The 19734-nt window shown below is 47.4% G+C and overlaps 2 protein-coding genes across 2 annotated transcripts; both read left to right on the top strand.

Moving 5' to 3' along the window:
* Positions 1–6535: 6535 nt before the first annotated feature.
* On the top strand, positions 6536–7367 carry LOC123402292. Its single transcript, XM_045096193.1, has one exon. The coding sequence runs from the start codon at positions 6569–6571 to the stop codon at positions 7244–7246; it is 678 nt and encodes a 225-aa protein (XP_044952128.1). The 5' UTR covers positions 6536–6568; the 3' UTR covers positions 7247–7367.
* Positions 7368–12601: 5234 nt separating this feature from the next.
* LOC123401424 (aquaporin NIP3-3-like) lies at positions 12602–13695 on the top strand. Its single transcript, XM_045095222.1, has 4 exons — positions 12602–12802; positions 12891–13319; positions 13402–13463; positions 13548–13695. Exons 1-4 carry the CDS (start codon positions 12602–12604, stop codon positions 13693–13695), a joined length of 840 nt encoding a protein of 279 aa, XP_044951157.1.
* Positions 13696–19734: the final 6039 nt, after the last annotated feature.

The following is a 19734-nucleotide window of genomic DNA, read 5'->3' as shown; positions in this document are numbered from 1 at the left end:
ACCGCTCTAAAATACATGGAATAATGATCCCTAAAACATAGGTATTTAATCTACGGTATACGGGCAGTCCGGACACGCACGAGAAATAACTACGGAACGGATCCTAGTGAAACAGCACGCAAAACTATGCATTAGGCACTCTAAACTGCGTCAAATAAATATGCAAGTTGTGGAATCGTGTTCTACTCGCGAAGCTACCCCAAAACCATATATTACACGACTCGATCCGGCTAACGGATTAAAATATACGCGCGTTTTATCATCACCTATTTTTCCGGAATTCATATTAATTCCGAAAATCAACCTATAATCTAACGGGCCGCATTTACCTAAGTTACACAGGGGGGAAGAGGCTCACCTCGGGCCGGTTGGAGAGGGCTGAGGCGAGGCAGGCCGGCCTGGCACTGGGCCACGCGGACGGGGCGAGCTGGGCCAGGTGGAGGCGCTGGCTGATGCGCCTGGTGGCCCAAGCGGCCCACGGGGCGGAGCGCTCGCGTGGCCCTCCTGGCGCTGGCGACGCGGGAGCTACAGGGCCTCCCTGCTCGTTCCCGAGCGGGAGGAAGGAGCGACGGGGCAGGTCAACGGCGACAGCAGGCGAGGCACCGGCGGGGAGGGGGCCGGGAGGCGGCGGTTCCGGCGAGGGCCGACCAGATCTGGTGCAGAGGCCGACGGGGAACCGAGGCAGGGCGGCGCTCCGACGGACGGGGATGGCAGCGCGCGCGGCCTGCGGATCCGGCGAGGAACCACCAAACGGCGGCGAGCTTGGGAAGGAGGAGGCCCATGGCGCGCGGTTGGTCTCCGGCGGCGGCGGCTGCTGGCCGGACGGGCGCCGCGACGCGGGGCTCCGGCGAGGGAGGTGCAGTGGCGCGGGGGAAGCCACGGGAGGCGCGAGGGGGGCACGGGGCACGGGAGCCGGCGACGACGGCGGATGGGCCTCGCCCGGGCCCGATCTGGGCTCGGCGGGCCCGACGGCTGGTGGGAGGGTGAGGGGAGAGAGAGAGGGGGTGGAAGGCGGCTAGGGTTTGCACGGATTTCGAGGTGGAGGAGGGGGCTGTCTAAAAAATATGATGGAGGGGGGTATTTATAGAGAAAAAAGGGGCTCGGTTAACCGGAATCGGGTTCCGGATCCAACCGCGGGGTCGGATTCGGACGATTCCGAACGCGGGAACGGTACGCGGCCGTGTAGAGGCGATATCCGGAGACGAGAGGGAGAACGGGCGGCGCGGCAACGATTTCTAAAACACCGACAGACGTCCGACGGTAGACCGACTACGGTGCCGCTACGGACGACCGTTCGTGTACCAGACGGTCTCCGATCGCGACGAAACTCGACAGGCGGCCTAGCTATATATAAATAATACCGCACGACAAATTCCAGCTCAATCGGAGAAAGTATTATACACGCTTTAAAACAGGGTTACGACGGTGCCGCGGGCGCGTGCGGGTGCGGTCGGGCTGAGAACGGACAACGACGAGAACCGGCAACTAACGACGGATGCAAGTTTGAAAACTGGCGGCAGCGGAGATGCTGATGCAATGCAGATGATGCGCATGATGCGATGAAGAATGCGACAGACAAACGAACCACTTGACGAAAACGGAATAGAAGGGGAATCTTCTGGAACGTCGGCATCAGGCTGTCACAACTCTCCTACACTACAAGAGGATCTCGCCCCGAGATCCAAGAATGAAAGGGGGAGAGGATGAGAAAGAACAAGAGGTAAAAACTTAGTCGCTTCTTTGACAAAGGAATGACACAAACAATCCTTGAAGGTTGCAAAGAGATGAGGACTGATATGAGAAAGAAGCAAGAATTCACGGAAAATTTCGGCAGCACTTCGGTAGGAAAATGGGACAAAAAAATTTCGATAAGAAGAGAGAATTAGATAATATACATAACAAACAACTAAATAGAGCAAGGGAACACCATGATCTTGAAAGAATAACAAGATTGACCCAAAAGAGCAACATTACAAAGCCTCCGGAACAATAGAATAGGAACTAGCTCAAGCGGAAGAAGAGAATGAAGAAAGGAATGACAACTAACATCACAATAGAATTGAAAAGCTTTCGGACAGAGAATTGACGTAGTAGTTGGAAAACCAACAACGAAAAGAACAAGATAGTAGTGGGCTTATGAAAATCATCTCAACATCTATGAGGTGACAACCAACCACTAAAAGAAACAAGAGTTGATTGGGACAAACAAGATATGAACAATTTCTTACACCAAGAGGATACATTGAGAACTTGGATTAATGACAAGCACCATGATAGAATAACCAATAGGAAAAGCTTTAGGTGAAATCCAAACCAAGATAGCTCAATGAAGAAATCATGGGTTGAAATATCTCATGATCAAAGAATTGGTGGGTTTATTTATCTCATCCTTGAAAAGAATTCTCTTCGAGGCTCCTACACTAACAAGAATGGTATAATACCACCTCAAAGGATAAAGGAAGAACAATTGCATATAGAAATGCATGAGAAAGGATACTTGAGGTTCTCCAACAAGAATCTTGAAGAATACTTGAGAATGAATTGAAACCTTGATGAACCACCATGACGGACCTCCGTATACAAATGAACGATGCAACGACATGAAGGTAGAACAGAATAAGATTATGGCCTTGCCAAGATTTAGATGAAGCCTCACAAAGAGATACTTAACAGAACTTGACACTCCGGAAAAGAAAGATAAGCGCTAGAGAAAAGAATTGATATCATGAGCCACTCCGGAAGAAGAACTGAAATCACTATGAACAAGAATAAGAATTATGTTATGCTTATCCTTCATCAAGTTTAATTGATGACAAGCAACGGATTTAGCATAACACTTATTCCTCTTGAAAGAATCTTGAAGAGATAGATAGATATGCACCACATGAAGCATAAACGAAGGAAGCACCGGTAAGAATTCACAATTGAATGGGAACACCACGAATTAATGGAGATACATGAGAATGAAGAGATCGTAAGCCACCTGAGAGAAAACTTGAACAAGGCACCGGATAATCGAGAGACGAATGGAGGGACAACAATTGAGAAGATTTGAGGATGAAAGCTGAAAGCTGAAAACGAAGAATCTACTGAAATGATGGCCTTCAGAGGATCGAGAATGAAAACAACTCAGAAATGCACCAGATCGCAAGAAATAGATTACTCCTGATTGGAACAAATTCAAGATGATAACACGAAGTTGAGATGACGATCTTCACAAGAATGGAAAAGACTGAGAGAAACACTCCTTCAAATTGCAAGTTGAGAATGAAGACGAGAACAACACCACCAAGAATTACCAAGACCCTCCGGAATAAAGAAGAATGAAAGGTTGATCCAAAGAATGAATTAATTCAAATAGATCTTGAAGAAGGGATATGACTGATGAAAATCATACTTACGTCATAGTTGAAAAGATTTAGAGGTCTCTAGAAAAGATTAAAAGCGCCAGGAAAGATCCTGGGAAAGAACCTGTGGGTTATGGGCCCACTCAAAGAAAATCACCGTTGAAACAATTACTAGAACGAGAGATATTGCACCGGAATAAGAAAACTAGATGAGGTTGAGAACCTCGAAATAATGAAAGATCTGAAAACAAGAAACTACTGGGATATCTTCAACGCTCCGGATAGGAAAGAGTTGAATGAATAACAGGATATGCTAATAAGAATTCCCAACATAGGAAATAATTACAAGAATGAATAGGATATGATGAACACGGACAACTTAATTAAATTCACCGGTATGGATGACAAGAATGAACAAATATGAACACGAATCTCCTGAGAATCTTCACAACGAATCACCGGCTACGAAAGGAAGACAAGATAGCGGAAACATCACTGGAATGAAATGCACTTGGTTGAAATCCCAACACTGAAGAAAAGGGCGGGAGGGCGGGGAAAAACAAAGACAACTTGAGACAGATGAGATGAACTCCGGCATAAAAGAGAGAATGATCTTGCAAAATTAGATAAGATTGAATTCAGTTGCAGAGAAGCACACCGGTTGAATGGAATTGATACGATGACTCCAGTTGACAAGAATTGACATGACAATCTGATTTGAGCAAAAGGATTAGCACTCACGTAAAAATACAAGAACACCTTTTAGGAAAGATCTGAAATCACCATTTGACATCGAAGCAACTTGAGTTACCATAGTTCAACAAAACAAAGGGTGAGGATTTGTTGGAAGATTGTCCTATAAGCAATTACTTGAATTCCCACCTATGAATTCCCGAAATAACTGGTCATGCAATCTGGTACACGGATACAAGGAGTATTTCACACAACTCCTATACTAACCCGTCACCTGTATCACATCCGTCAAGACACAACCAGAATCTCGGACCTTCATCTACAACAGACCCTCGTGATCACAATGATACAAAGTATGGCAGTACTCCCGAACAATCTGCACCAGTACTGGGGACATCGGGGTTATCTCGCCACTACTAGTATTGAAGCAATTACGAACATCCTTCGTTCTGAGATATTAAGAAACCTGAATGATAACGATGTGCTCGAGAATCCCCTGGAGCTCAACTCCCCTGAAACTTAAGGAGATAGGAGGCACCAAGACAGAACTCCGTCACATCGGCATCATATAGATTCCAAAAATATCCGCGTGATCCTAAAAAAAATTTGAGTGAGAAGAGGAGTAGAATTAAATTATTACGTCAAGATTCCTCACCAGAGCATAGAAAAGGAGAAAAAAGAATCCTACTCTCCGATATATAACTAAGACTCAAATAGTTTTTCACTAGATTCGACTCGGCCAAGTTCGATCAATCAAGGGGGCTCCTAGGTCGGTACTGCTCTGATACCAACTTGTCACGCCCATGATGCGACCCTATCCTCAATTTGGCATCTCGTCGTGTCGCAAGAATGGATATCGTTACAAGTACACGTACTGAAAAGAAGAGATATATATACAGAGTTGGCTTACACTCGCCACAAGCTACATCACAGTCACGTCAGTACATTACATAATCATCAAGAGTAAGAGCAGGGTCCGACTACGGATGAAAACAAACGACAAAAGAAGAACGACGTCCATCCTTGCTATCCCAGGCTGCCGGCCTGGAACTCATCCTAGATCGATGATGAAGAAGAAGAAGAAGCAACTCCAAATGAACAATCAACGCGCTCGCGTCATATAACCTTTACCTGTACCTGCAACTTGTGTTGTAGTAATCTGTGAGCCACAGGGGACTCAACAATCTCATTTCCAAAGGTATCAAGACTAGCAAAGCTTAATGGATGAGGTATGGTTAAGTGGTGAGGTTGCAGCAGCGGCTAAGCATATATTTGATGGCTAAACTTACGAGTACAAGAAATAAGAGGGGGATGATTTACGCATAACGGACGTGAACTACTGAAGAATGCGACAGACAAACGAACCACACGACGAAAACGGAATAGAAGGGGAATCTTCTGGAACGTCGGCATCGGGTTGTCACATACATATAAAGCAAAATGATAAATCTATACTTTAAAATATGTCTATATATATATATGTCTATGTAGTTTTTTAGTAGAATCTTTAAAAAACTTATATTTAGAAGTGAAAGAAGTAGGTCCTACTTGCATGGAATTTATGCAAGTTGAGTTTCGGCGATTTTGACATTGTCAAATCACGCTTCAGCAGGTATATTTTTTGACCATCGTGTGCACAGTATTTTTGGCGATTCAAATTGTGCCAACTCTGCTATAGTTGCTCTAAGAAAAGTACTTCCTCCATTTTAAAATTTTTGTCTTAAATTTGTTTAAATATGAATATATCTAATCATTGAGAGATGATCTCCTTAAATGGGTTTCATTTTTTGCCTCCTTGAGGTTTGTAGCCTTAGCTTCCCATCCCATTTATACATTCTAATTTTTTCTTGTACATACTGCTCTTATATATGGGAATAAAAGAAAAAAAAAGCTGTGGGGGGTTTTCCCTACAGTAGCCGGTCAAAAAAATATATCTAATCATGTTATAATATTTAGATACATTCGTTTCTAGATAAATCTAAAACAAGAATTTTAGGGCGGAGGGAGTACTTTCTAGCAATTAGATTTGCATGCTTGCCCACTATTGATACACGTTGATCTGACCGATAAAGAAAGATAAGGCTTGTAGTGAAATTCAGGAGACAAATACAGGACTTTTTTTATATGATATGAAGACATGGTCGCCCTGCGAACTTTCTTGCATCACATCATATAGTTGCTCCAAGAAAATTACTTTCTAGCAATTAGGTTTGCATGCCTGCTCATTATTGATACACTTTGATCTGACCGATCAAGAAAGATAAGGCTACTTGTATTGAAATTCAGGAGACAAATACGTGACTTTTTCATATGAAGACAAGATGACCCTGCGAACTTTCTTGCATCACATTTATGCAGAGATTGCGACCACTACAAAAACGGACGAAGTACAAGTCCATGCCTTTGACTGAACCCAACACGTATACTATTACTACCATCAGCACCCTATTTGATACTATATATAGCCCACTACCACAGGCAGCAAACTCACACCCACACCGAGATAGAGCTCCAACACCCACCACAAAATGAAGCCTCAGGTAGCCACGGTATCCTTCCTCCTCCTGGTGACCATGGCCGCGACGGCGCGCGCCGTGACGTTCGACGCGTCGAACACGGCGTCGGGCACCGCCGGCGGCCAGCGCTTCGACAACGCCGTCGGCCTCGCCTACTCGAAGCAGGTCCTCTCCGACGCCTCCACCTTCATCTGGAACACCTTCAACCAGCGCGCCGCTGCGGACCGCAAGCCCGTCGACGCCGTCACCCTCGTCGTGGAGGACATCGGCGGCGTCGCGTTCGCCAGCGGCAACGGCATCCACCTCAGCGCCAAGTACGTCGGCGGCTACTCCGGCGACGTCAAGAAGGAGGTGACCGGCGTGCTGTACCACGAGGCGACCCATGTGTGGCAGTGGAACGGGCGGGGCACGGCGAACGGCGGGCTCATCGAGGGGATCGCCGACTACGTGCGGCTCAAGGCCGGGCTGGCGCCGGGGCACTGGAGGCCGCAGGGGAGCGGCGACCGGTGGGATCAGGGATACGACATCACGGCGAGGTTCCTCGACTACTGCGACTCGCTCATGCCCGGGTTCGTCGCGCAGCTCAACGCCAAGATGAAGAGCGGGTACAGCGATGATTTCTTCGCGCAGATTCTCGGGAAGAACGTCCAGCAGCTGTGGAAGGACTACAAAGCCAAGTTCGGAGGCTGAATGTGATTTACTCATTCATTCCTTCTTCACGGTGTGATGGCACAACGCACTATACGTATTGAAATAATCAACAAGGCATGAGCTTTACGTTGTAATAAAATTTAAATAAATGATTTGTGTACTCCCTCTATCCATATATATATATATAGGACCTAATGCGTTTTTCGAGACTAACTTTAACCATATGTTATACTTCCTCCGTCACAGTTTATAAGGCGTGCACGTATACCTAAGTCGTCAATTTAACTTATATACCAAAAGTCAATACATGCTAACATTGCACATCACAAACGAATAACCAAATACAATGAAAATATAGAAATGTTTTAATAGAAAAACAACCTAAAACATATTGATAATGAAGCTTTCAATGACGACTAGAAGACCCCGACAATGGCAGTGTCCTACCATCCTGCAATTCATAATTTCACACAATTAAATTATCACTACATTGCATTGCTTTCAAGATGTCAAAAAATGCTACCCAAAATTGATTTTAAATTCAGAAATTATACATGCATCTAATCTGAATAATTATAGGCCATACAATACCAAAAGTTATTTCCATTTACAATAGAAGAGATAAATTATTGGAATTGGAACTACTAATTGCTGCAAATTACAAAGTATCGAAAAATGCTACAAAATTCAGAAAATATACCTATCCCTTTTGGCCCCTTCACCTTACTCTTCATCTTCTGTTGTCCGAGACAAGATGGACGCGAAGGGCAGATGTATGCCGTCGTGCTGTGCTACCGCGTCGTCCGCTAGGCCTAGCCGCAGCCGCCGCTCGTCGCGTGCCCGCGTCCCTGTCTCGGCAACGCCCAGCCCAGCCTCGCCTCACGCTTGCCCGACAAGTGCTCGATGCCACAGTAGCTGACCCACCGCCCCATCGTCTGCCACTCCGCCAACTCCTGGCCGTCGTTGGCATCTGACCTGCCGCCCCATCGTCTGCCACTCCACCAACACCTGGCCGTCGTTGGCATCTGACCCGCCGCCGCATCGTCTGCCACTCCACCAACTCCTGGCCGTCGTTGGCATCTGACCCGCCGCCCCATCGTCTGCCACTCCACCAACTCCTGGCCGTCGTTGGCATCTGACCCGCCGCCCCATCGTCTGCCACTCCGCCAACTCCTGGCCGTCGTCGCTACCGAAGCGCTAGTGTTCGTTGTTTGTTGCGTGCGTATGCCGTTCTGCATGCATGAGTGGTTGCATCGCTCGGTCGCTGTTTGCCTGGCTCGAATCACTCCACCACTCCGTATGCTCCTGCCTTGAATCGTTCGATGTGCCGTTCTTGCGTGATGCGTCGCTAGAAGGCCCAAATAATGGGCTGGCTAAGGCTGATTGGCCCAATAAAATAAATGGCTTATCACTCTTTCTCTAATATCTCTATTTAGAGATTACCGATTCCAAGAATCCGAGCAATTAGTGAATGAAGCCTATATATATACAACAAAATAGGACAAATCAAGGTGTGGCGGCTGCCACACCTTGCCCACCCAGGTCCTCCGCCATTGGCAACAATATATGACATGCAAGTTACACAAAGCATATTTTCAAATTCATACGTCAAAGGACCTTTCAATGATATAATTTTCACATTATACATTTCATATACTATTAATCTTATCAATAGTCAAAGGCAATCTCGAAAAATGCATTAGGCCATATATATATATATATATATATATATATATATATATATATATATATATATGTATATATATATATATATATGGATGGATGGAGGGAGTATTCGAATTGCACACTTTATTTTCTCTCTCATAGGAACATCTTTGATCTTTTCCTCGTGCAAAGGGCATACTCATGCGGACACTCTAACAAACGGTTATTGTTGGACATAAAAAAGAATAGAAAAGACATCATGAATACCTCATCCTCATATCTACATGCTAACATAATAAGCGTCCGCTTGTCCTTTTGTCTTCTTCATCATCGATGGTCGCAATATCAGTTGTCATTAATCAAGGTTGACCATATGTCCAATAAGGAGATCAATCAGTCTCCTCCATGTCCAACGAGATCAAGAGTGTTGACAAAAGATAATAGATAAAAGCATTATATATGTGTGTGGTATCATGTAAATTTAATAAATTGAACTAAAACAATGCATATGTGTGCACATTTCAAAAATTCATCAGTTTTATTAGTAGTACGTATAGATTAAAAAAATGTTAGCTACAGTACCTCTCAGTTTCCAAAAATTGTTAATGTTTGTCCTTTCTAATTCAAAGTTGAACAAAATATTTGTGTTCTTAAAAAATGTTTGCAAATTAGGAAAAAAAAAACTTTCATTATAGTACCTCCTAGTTTTTAAAAATTGTCCGTGTTTAAATATATAATCAGGTTTCAAAAAATTTAAGAACGATTTTTTTCATTTTTAATAAAAAAATGTTCGAGTTTAAATTTTTCGTTCACACCTTTGCAAAATATCCGCGTTCTAAAATATATTAACTTTATCCAAAAGAAGATCATTTGGATCATTTGCTCTTAGTATGTGGCGCGACTGCTGGCTTAATTTAACACGCCGCACTTTAATTTAAGGGATAAACACAAGGTCTTGTTACTATATTGGCTAACAGTTGTTGGTGTCAAACATGAGCACCTGCAAAATCACTAATTGACGAGTATACCTTTCCAAGATCATTTCCATCTTCATAGGTTGCGACAAGTGGCGCACTGCATGCGTGTCACTTGTCGCAACCTAAAAGTTTTTTTTTCATAAATCTGTATTTTTACTTTTAGAGCAATGATAGGACCATAAAGGTTTTCCTCTATATTTATATTATAAAGCAACCAACTGATGCATCCAGCACATGGGCCTGTAGCTCAAACAAGCCCAAAAAATAAAAAGAGAAAAAGAGAAACAAATGCTCACACCGACAAATCAACTAAGTGAAGATGACCGGCAACCGCTGCACCCTCCGAGAAAGTACCACCGTGCTCCTAGCACTCCGAGGCGTCGTGTATTGAGCAACACCTTTAAGAAGGAATGCAACAACGATGGCGATGTTGTTCGGACTAGTCCTAGGGTTTTCGCTGGTTCACGAAGGGTAGTGGGGGAGGGGCATAAGCGACGCCCTTCGAGAAGGCCCGATGGTGCCCGCAGGCATTGCCGCGTCGGAGCCAAGTGAACCAGCATGGATTTCTCCCGACCCAAACACCCATCACCACCCTGGACGCTCCTGCAGTGTACTGTCCAACCTGCCTGCCAGCAGCATGTGCCACCACGCTACACCGAACCAACTCCACCGTCTCACTGAGTCGATCGACACGAGACCTGGAGGACGTAAGAAAATGGGCTTAGAGGCATCCAGAATGCAGACGGCGGGAGGGACAATCACCACCGCCAACGCGGAGCCAACCGAACGCGGCGACATGGGCATATCAGGCCCGTACTGGCCCGGTGGCAGCTCGCCGACCGACAAAGCCGCCACCACCCACAGTCCACCACCTCTTCCCCACCGCACTACCAAAGGGCAGGGTCGCCGTGCTCTGCCGCAGTAGGGGGGCTGCAGCCCGCGGGATCCACGTCGCCTAGCCACCCCACCGTCGGCCGAACTACACCGCCACCATCAGGAGGCCCTCGCGTCCCCTCGTGTGCGGGAGGAACGACCGGCCTGTCACCGCCAGCGCCGTGCGGGCAGGGTTCGACGAACCACGCCATAGATGCGGCAGGGGAGAGTGACGAGGAAGGGGCTGGGGAAGAGGGGGTATCGAGGAGGGGGGTCGCCCGTGGGAGGGGAGGGGGTGGGGGGAGCGAGCGAATGAAGTTGATAATTCAGTGATTTGTTTTTTGTTTTGCTCCAGCTTATTTTGGCTGTAGGCCCTAGAACAATGATAGGCACAGGGAGGAGGTAGGATGACGATGATAGGCACATGTGTCATAGGCATATTTTAATCACACATACTTCATCCGTTTAAAAATAAATGTCTTAAATTTAATACAATTTTATATTAGACATAATACAAAGTTGAGATAATTATTTTAAAATGAAGGGAGTATATCATAGGGTTGCTCTCCTCGTACGCGGACAAATGGAAGATGCCAAGGGTGAGTAGTTGAGGTGCTCTTCTTCAGCCATATGGAGCAATGGTTAGACAGTGTAGAGCAGGTGAGAAGAGAGGACCGGTCAACAAAATCAAGGGAGAAAAATAGGACAGATGCTCTTGGAATGGACTCTATGTAGCCGCTGCATACCAGCCGTCACGTGGATATGCTATACGCTACATGGTAATTTGAGATGTTGCCTGACATGTACTACTTAAGTACAAACATACCCATCAGTGTCAACTTCAAGAAACCATCTCATATTACTAGCATGTTTGGATTATAGATCGTAATGTCCATTCAAAATCCAACGTTTCCAGGCGCCCATATGATCACAAAGGCATATACTAGGCTTGTCTCTGACATATGAATTTTAGGAACATCGTATAGTAAAACTTTCCTAAAAATCTTGTAGTTCGGATAACTACAAATTGAAAATGCAACTAAAAGTGCATATCAGTGATGGACTGATAATCAATTGGTAGAGTCACTGCCATTTGATTCCACAATAATGTGTAGTTTTGCTAGAAAAAAGATTTGTGCAAAAAACAAAAGGATTTGTGCAACACTTGAGTATGTGTAACCTTTGACTAAGCTAGCAACTATTACCTCCATCCTGATATCTACCTAACAAAATGTTAGTACATGTCATATTTTGTACAAATATTTTCTGATGCTCACCTATACTCATATTTTGAGTATGCATCTGTTTTTGCTCACCTATGCTCATAATTTTGTAAAAATATTTTCTGATGCTCACCTAATAAACCAGCAGAATCTTAGGAATTCAGATACCAAAACGGCATTATCATGTAGAGTTAGCAAGCAGAAGAGGCACCGAGAAGATACATTTGGTATAAGGACAAAAAAAGCTCTATGGGAAGCAGTAGTGGAAGAATTCCCTATAGCATTTCGTTATCTTGGTGGCCTGGAGCGCAGACAGCTTGACCAAGTAAAAAGGAGAATGAACCAGGGACATGGACAGAAGTAGTATCATATTGTAGCCGGTTTTCTGATTGGACAATGAACTAATCATTGACTGGTTAGCCAGTGAAATAACAACTCTTTAATTTGAACAAGCATCACACGTATGCCGTGCCCGCCAAAACATTGCAGGCTCGTTAGAATCAAATCGATTATGTGGCTCCACTATAGACGACTATATATACGCGTCTCCACTATACGCTTCTCATCAATCTCTCCTCACCAAAGCATCGACTGGTCACTCGATACAGTGCAACGGAAGAATTAGGGTTGCTGCATTGGTGATCAAATTTGGGAGGATGGACGAGAGCAGGTCTGGCGTCGTCGACATTTCTCTCAACATCAACCCAGCTTTCTCCATGGACAGCATGAGGGCAACGCCAGTCATGATGCCTCGCAGGTCACCTTCGGTGAAGATCGTGCCGATCGCGTCGGACGACGAGAACGAGAAATCTCCGTCGCCCGGCCCGAAGACGGCGGTCGTTCATCTGGTTAAGAAGGTCCGTGTTTTTGTCTGTGAAAATCGTGGGCGTGCATCAGTGCATGAGATGGGGGCTTCGCTGATTTCGGATGTTTCATTCTTGTCAGGTGATGGCCGAGTTCTTGGGAACGTTCCTGCTCATCTTCATCGTGCTGTCGGCGGTCATCATGAACGCGACGCACGGCGGCGCGCTGGGCCTGCTGGGCGTGGCGGCGACGGTGGGCGCGGCCGGGGTTGTGATCGTGGCGTCGCTGTTCCACGTGTCCGGGAGCCACCTGAACCCGTCGGTGAGCCTGGCCATGGCCGTGTTCGGGTACCTCCCGTGGGCGCACCTCGCGCCCTACGTGTCCGCCCAGTTCCTGGCCTCGGTCTCCGCGTCGTTCGTGGCCAAGGCGATCTACCACCCGGCGGTGAACCTCGGCGCCGTCGTCACAACCGTGCCGGCAATAGGCACCTTGGAGGCCTTCTCCGTCGAGTTCATCATCACGTTCATCCTCCTCTTCGCCCTCCTCGCCCCCGCCACCGATCCCAAAGCAGTACGGAAGACGCCATTAAATTATCTTTCAGACTCACTCGCTCATTCACTCACTCACTGAACTGCGAAATGGTTTTAATTAGGTGAAGGAGCTGGTAGCAGTGGCAGCTGGGGCAGCACTGATGATGAACGTCCTCATCGCCGCGTAAGTGGAGTGATCAGTCGATCAATGACTCTACAGTTCTGTTCATGTGATCACGATTGAAAATGTTTAGTTGTGATCATGCAGGGAGTCGACAGGAGCGTCGATGAATCCGGCGAGGACACTTGGGACGGCCATCGCCACGGGGACCTACACCAAAATCTGGGTTTACATGGTTGCACCGCCACTCGGCGCCATTGCCGGGACCGGAGCTTACATTGCACTTAAGCACTGATGCATATCTAGACCCTCGGATCCTCGTATTGCTGTTGTAGAATTTTATGCATGAATGCAATTGCACTGATGCAAATCAATTAATATGCTGTAACATTAAGGAATTTTTTTGACACTATTCTTGAGATGACATTTGAACAAGCTTGTAGGTATTGCAAAATCATGACTAAGCGATGTTGCAAAATCATACACACGGATTTGCCGAAATACATTTTGATCATCAAAATATATAACCTCTAATGGTTTGGATACACTAGGAATTTTCGAACCTCGCTGCCGAGGTGATTTTTTTTTTCCAAAACGGAGGCATAGATTGCCTCATATATTAAATAAGTAGAAGAGAGTTGTTCAGTTAATTACAGAAAACGGATAAAAACCGAAACAACAAGGACCAAGCTCACTCCCATAGATTGAAACACTCACGGCAAAGCCCATCCTAAACGACAACATGTCAACCTGCGACCAGACAATGTAGCTCCGACTCTAACGGAGAACTCAGAAGAACAGAACCACACACGGCTCGCGTCATGAAAGATCGCTAAACGGGCCACCTGCAACCAGTCATCATAAACTACAGAGCCCCGCCGTCGCAGCTTTGACTCCATAGCAACAAACAATCCGAGGCAATAGCATGGACACACCGGAGAAGAGCCAACTACCGCAACCATTGCCGCGTTGCCGACCTCGCTCCCACCATCATCGTTGTCACAAAAGTCTCGATGCCATAGTGTTCTCTTGGGGTCGTCGCCCCGACATCCACCGCTCTGTCGTGCCCAGCGTAAAGACCGCCTATCGGTGCCGCCGCCCCAACATACCACCGCTCCCCTCGAGCAGCAACGCCGCACAACTCAGCTGCCTGCAACCCACGCTGCTCAGGGAAACTGCTCGCAGACCGCGAACGTCGCACCACATGCGGGGCCGCCGCCCTGACGATAAGTCAGACCGCCCCCTCTAGGGCGCATCGACCGAGCCGACACCCCTACCGCCCAAGATGGATAAGGATGCCACCCAACCAATGACGAGATAAAGCCCCACCTCGTAGAGCTGCCACTCACGTTGTTCCTGAGATCGCCATATCGACACACAAACAGAAACCACCCGAAGCCGCCGCCCAGGCGCCCACTGTCCCCGACAACGAAGAGATCCATGCAAACTGCAGTACGCTGATTCTCCAAGGCGATGCCTCAAAGAAGGAAACGACGTAGCCGCCGTCATTGCCCGCTTCGACCATCCGAAACTAGAGATTTCTCCCGAAGAGTCGTGCAATGGAGCTCCACGGCAGCACCTTCAAGAAGGTGAACGACGCCATGACGCCACCATTGCGGGCACCGACCCAAAGTCAAGGCTGGGCTTTCGCCCGGAGTTCCACCACACCTCCTAATCCGAACAGATCTGAAGCACTGCACAACACACAATCTTCATGGTCGACGTCCACCGGCTCCACCTCATGGTGCAGCACCCTTGGCCTGCCTGCGAGCAAGCCCATCCAGCACAGCCCGACGACACGCTTCCTTCACCCCGCACGGCACGCATGCACCTCTGGCCAGCACCAAATCAACCTAAGCGAGCAAATCCACTCCTCGCAAAACGGAATCGAGATCCAGCCCGCCCCCACCGTGCTGCAGTACCGACACCACATCCCTGCCATGGCGCCCCCGGCCTTGAGCCTCAACACGGAAGCACCTGTTGGAATTAAACACAACTTAACCCGGTCGGCTGGTGTGTCCGGTTCATGTACGTGCATGTATCCTAGTAGGACTAGTATTGGCAAACCGAATAGAATTGCTGATAGCTAGGTTTACTCTATATATATGCGTGTACCCAGACCTGTATCAAACCATGAGATCGAAAGATCAAAAGCAATAAAAGTGCAAGGCTCGACACGAGCCTTTTGGCCAACTCGCCGAGTGCGTATTGTGTTCCCACGACTTATATGTATTACGGGGTAGCTAGCTACATAGCAAATCCATCCAGCTCCTTGCTTGGCTGCTTGTATTGAAATACGGGTGCATCAACGAGTCAACTTTCTGTGGTGCGATGCAGCCGGCGTAAAAGGAATTCGTCGTGATTGCATCGGCAGGAGGGGTTTGTCGGTTCTTGCGCGCGGCTCCTCCCCGGTACCTGCAAATTGTCACGACGATCGAGCAGTGTACAAGGGGATCTGTGCCAACAATTGGTATCTAGAACGAGGTTGATCTTCTAGTAACGGAAGATCATGTCGGAGGACGACAAGACCAAGCAGCTGGCGGCGTATTTCGGTGCGGCTAAAGTATTTGCTGCTCCGGCGAGTTTGTCGTACCCACGATTTGACCGCGAGAACTTCGGGGTCTGAAAGGCACTCATGGAGTGTGGTCTTCGCACCAATGTGTTGTGGGACACAGTCGATCCAGGAGGCGACGCTTTCAAGAAGGGGGGAGCCGAGCACTGGAAGGATCGGCAGGCGGCATCGGCGATTTACTCGGTGATGTCGATGGATGTCCTTCAACATCTGATCGCCAAAGAAACGGCGAAGGAGGTGTGGGATACCTTGGAGCTCATGTTCGAGGGACACGACCGCGTCAAGCAAGCCAATCTCCAAACTCTCTTAAGGAACTATGAGACTTTGGTCATGGGCGACAATGAGACTGTGGACGCGTTCGCTTCACGCGTTGCTACTCTCGTCAATCGGATCCACGCACTTGGAGAAAACCTCACGAAGGCCTCGGTTGTCCATCGGTTCTTGCGCGCGGCTCCTCCCCGGTACCTGCAAATTGTCACGGCGATCGAGCAGTGCGTCGATCTCGCGACTCTCTCCATTGATGATCTCGTCGGACGCTACAAGGCTCACGACGAGCGTATGAGGTACAGTCTTGGGGACAGGAGGAACGATGAGCTTGTCGTGCTCACGCGGGCCCAGGGGCATGCGCTGGACTCAAGGAGAGAAGGTGAGGGCTCTAGCAGTTACGCTCGTCAAGATTGTGTGCCAAACGAACAAAATCAAAAGGACGCCAGCGATGGCGCTCCGAAGAAGAAGAAGAAGTTCGACAAGCGCAAGATCAAGTGTCATAATTGTGGCATCATGGGGCACTTCAAGTCGGAGTGCAAGAATCCCCCAAAGGAGAAGGCGCTCATGGCCCACCAAGGAGATGAAGGTGACATGATGTTGATGTGTGAACTCGTGGACGAGGAGGATCCAGTTCTTCAAGGGTCGGCTAAAGAAATTGCCGCGCTCCGTGAAGGAAAAGTTTGCTCTCAAGATCAAGATTCGGAACTCGGGTCGATGCTATGGATGAGGGGGGTGATTCCGAAACTTACACCAATGCTACGGGTGTAAGTGCTATCTTTGCTGGAGCGAAGGAAGCGCTCGGCCGTGTTTCCGAATCATGATCTTGAGAGCAAACTTTTCCTTCACAGAGTGCGGCAATTTCTTTAGCCGGCCCTTGAAGAACTGGATTCTCCTCGTCCACGAGTTCACACATCAACATCATGTCACCTTCATCTCCTTGGTGGGCCATGAGCGCCTTCTCCTTTGGGGGATTCTTGCACTCCGACTTTTGATGTGTGAACTCGTGGAGAAGCGGCCTTATTACAAACATGAGGGGTGATTCCAAAATTCGTGTCGAAGCTACTGACGCGATGCATAAGTCTGAAATTTGTGTCGACGCTACGGACACAAATGTCACTTCGGCGTACGTGGCGCCTGAAGACCACGAATCAAAGTATGCTGATGCAAAAGTAGGCACGTGCGCACCAGCCTTGTCATGTTGTCCAGTAACAGACAAAGACATGATGTCAGAAGTACACTACACACGTGTGATGGTGCCAGAAAACCATAGCACACGACGAGCTATGCCGTTCAGACCTGATGAGAATCACGCCGTGTCAGAGGATGGCAAAGCGAGGGGAAAAGGTCCATTCCCGGCTGTGGCCGTGGAGATTCCAGATTTTGGACCGCGAATACACGGACGAGCAGCCGTCCGGTCTGCTATGGTCGCTCGGCGAGAAGATGCGAAGCTGCTTGTCCCGATCAGTAGCATGGGAGGTGGACTAGGCTGTAGTATCCTACGTAGTAGTAGCAGTACGTCTTCAGCAATAGGGCATGGAGCAGGACGTGATGGATTTGTTCCATCACATGAAGAAGCTCTACAAGTAGTTCATATGGCTGGAGGGAGCACATGCAACGCAACAAGTGATCCAAATGAAGGGTTAGGGATACTAGGAAGCCTAGTTCGGGCTGGAATTTTTGTTTCGCCAAAAGAAACGCGCGCGACAGAAATTTTTATCTCGCCTCCGACAGTAATGGAGGAAAGGACACCACCACCTCTATCCATAAAGCTACAGTCGGTGTTTCATCCATATCCGGAGGATACTCTTCGGACGACTGACCCGGTAAAGATCAAAGGAAGTGGGCGAAGGTGTCTAGCAATTGCCGAGAAACCGGCAGATTTTGAAGACGCAAATACGAAGGAGTGTTGGCGTCATTGCTATGAAAGAAGAGTTGGGGTCGATCCACGACAACAATGCATGGGAGCTTGTGGATCTTCCCAACAATGAAAACAACATGGAGCTCAAGTGGGAAGTTACGATCAAGAAAGAAGCTGAAGGAAATTGTGTGGAGTACAAAGCGAAGCTAGTAGCCAAAGAGTACATGCAAGATGAAGGTGTGGACTTCAAAGAAGTGTTTGTTCTCGTTGCACAGATGGAGTCAATGAGATTACCCATCGCTCTCGCGGCTCAAGAGTCATGAAAGATACATCACATGGATGTAAAATCCACGATTTTGAACGAAGGAGATGTGTATGTGAATCAAACATCGAGTTTCATCAAAGAGGGAGAAGGACATGAGGTATTGAAGCTACACAAAGTCTTCTATGGGCGACGGCAAGCCCTTCGGGCATGGAACATCAAACTTGATCAGACTATGATTTCTCTTGGATTTGAGAAAGCCCCACTCGAGCATGCAATGTACAAGAGAAGTGAAGGAAGGGATCGTCTACTAGTTGGCATCTACGACGATGATCTATTGATAACCGGAGCAGATGAAGAGGTGATTGCAAAGTTCAAGCTACAAATGAAGGTGCTTTTCAAGATGGATGATTTAGGTCTTTTGAGTTGCTACCTCGGGCCAGAGGTACATCAAAAGTCGGAAGGGGTCACACTATGCCAGGAGGCATATGCAAGAAAGGTACTTGAAAGTTGTAGCATGAAAGATTGCAATCCAATTGACGCTTCAATGAAACCTCGTCTTGAGCTGAGCAAGAAGAAGATGGTGAGACTACTCGGCTACAGTGGTAGTGACAAGGAAGGAATTATTGACGACCGTAAGAGTACTTCGGACGTGGTATATTTCCTTGATGGAAGCATAGTAAGCTGGCTATCACGAAAGCAGAAAGTGGTGACATCGACTTCAAGTGAAGCAGAGTGTCAAGGTGTGTGGCTAGGGAGGCTACACGGTGATCTCATGAATCGAGATCCGGAACAAGTGGTGCTCAAAGTTGACAACGAGACTATGTTTTTTCTACGCGAGGATCCAGTGCGGCGTGACAGGAGCAAGCACATTGATACGATGTATCAGTATATGAAAGACTGCGTGGAAGAAGAGAAGACGGAGGTCAACTATAATTGCACTGATGATCAGTTGGCGGACATCCAGACCAAGGCTTTGAATCGAGAGAAGTTCTTCAAGATGCGAAGAAGGATCGACGTCGGAGCTGTAATGTAACGATCACGACATCGTGTTTAGGGGGGTGATTGTTGGAATTAAACACAACTTAACCCGGTCGGCTGGTGTGTCCGGTTCATGTACGTGCATGTATCCTAATAGGACTAGTATTGGCAAACCGAGTAGAATTGCTGATAGCTAGGTTTACTCTATATATATGTGTGTACCCTAGACCTGTATCAAACCATGAGATCGAAAGATCAAAAGCAATAAAAGTGCAAGGCTCGACACGAGCCTTTTGGCCAACTCGCCGAGTGCGTATTGTGTTCCCGCGACTTATATGTACTACGGGGTAGCTAGCTACATAGCAAATCCATCCAGCTCCTTGCTTGGCTGCTT

The sequence above is a fragment of the Hordeum vulgare genome, chromosome 6H, assembly GCF_904849725.1.
Source record: "Hordeum vulgare subsp. vulgare chromosome 6H, MorexV3_pseudomolecules_assembly, whole genome shotgun sequence".
NCBI lineage: Eukaryota > Viridiplantae > Streptophyta > Magnoliopsida > Poales > Poaceae > Hordeum > Hordeum vulgare.
This window is presented reverse-complemented; position numbering and strand designations above follow the sequence as displayed.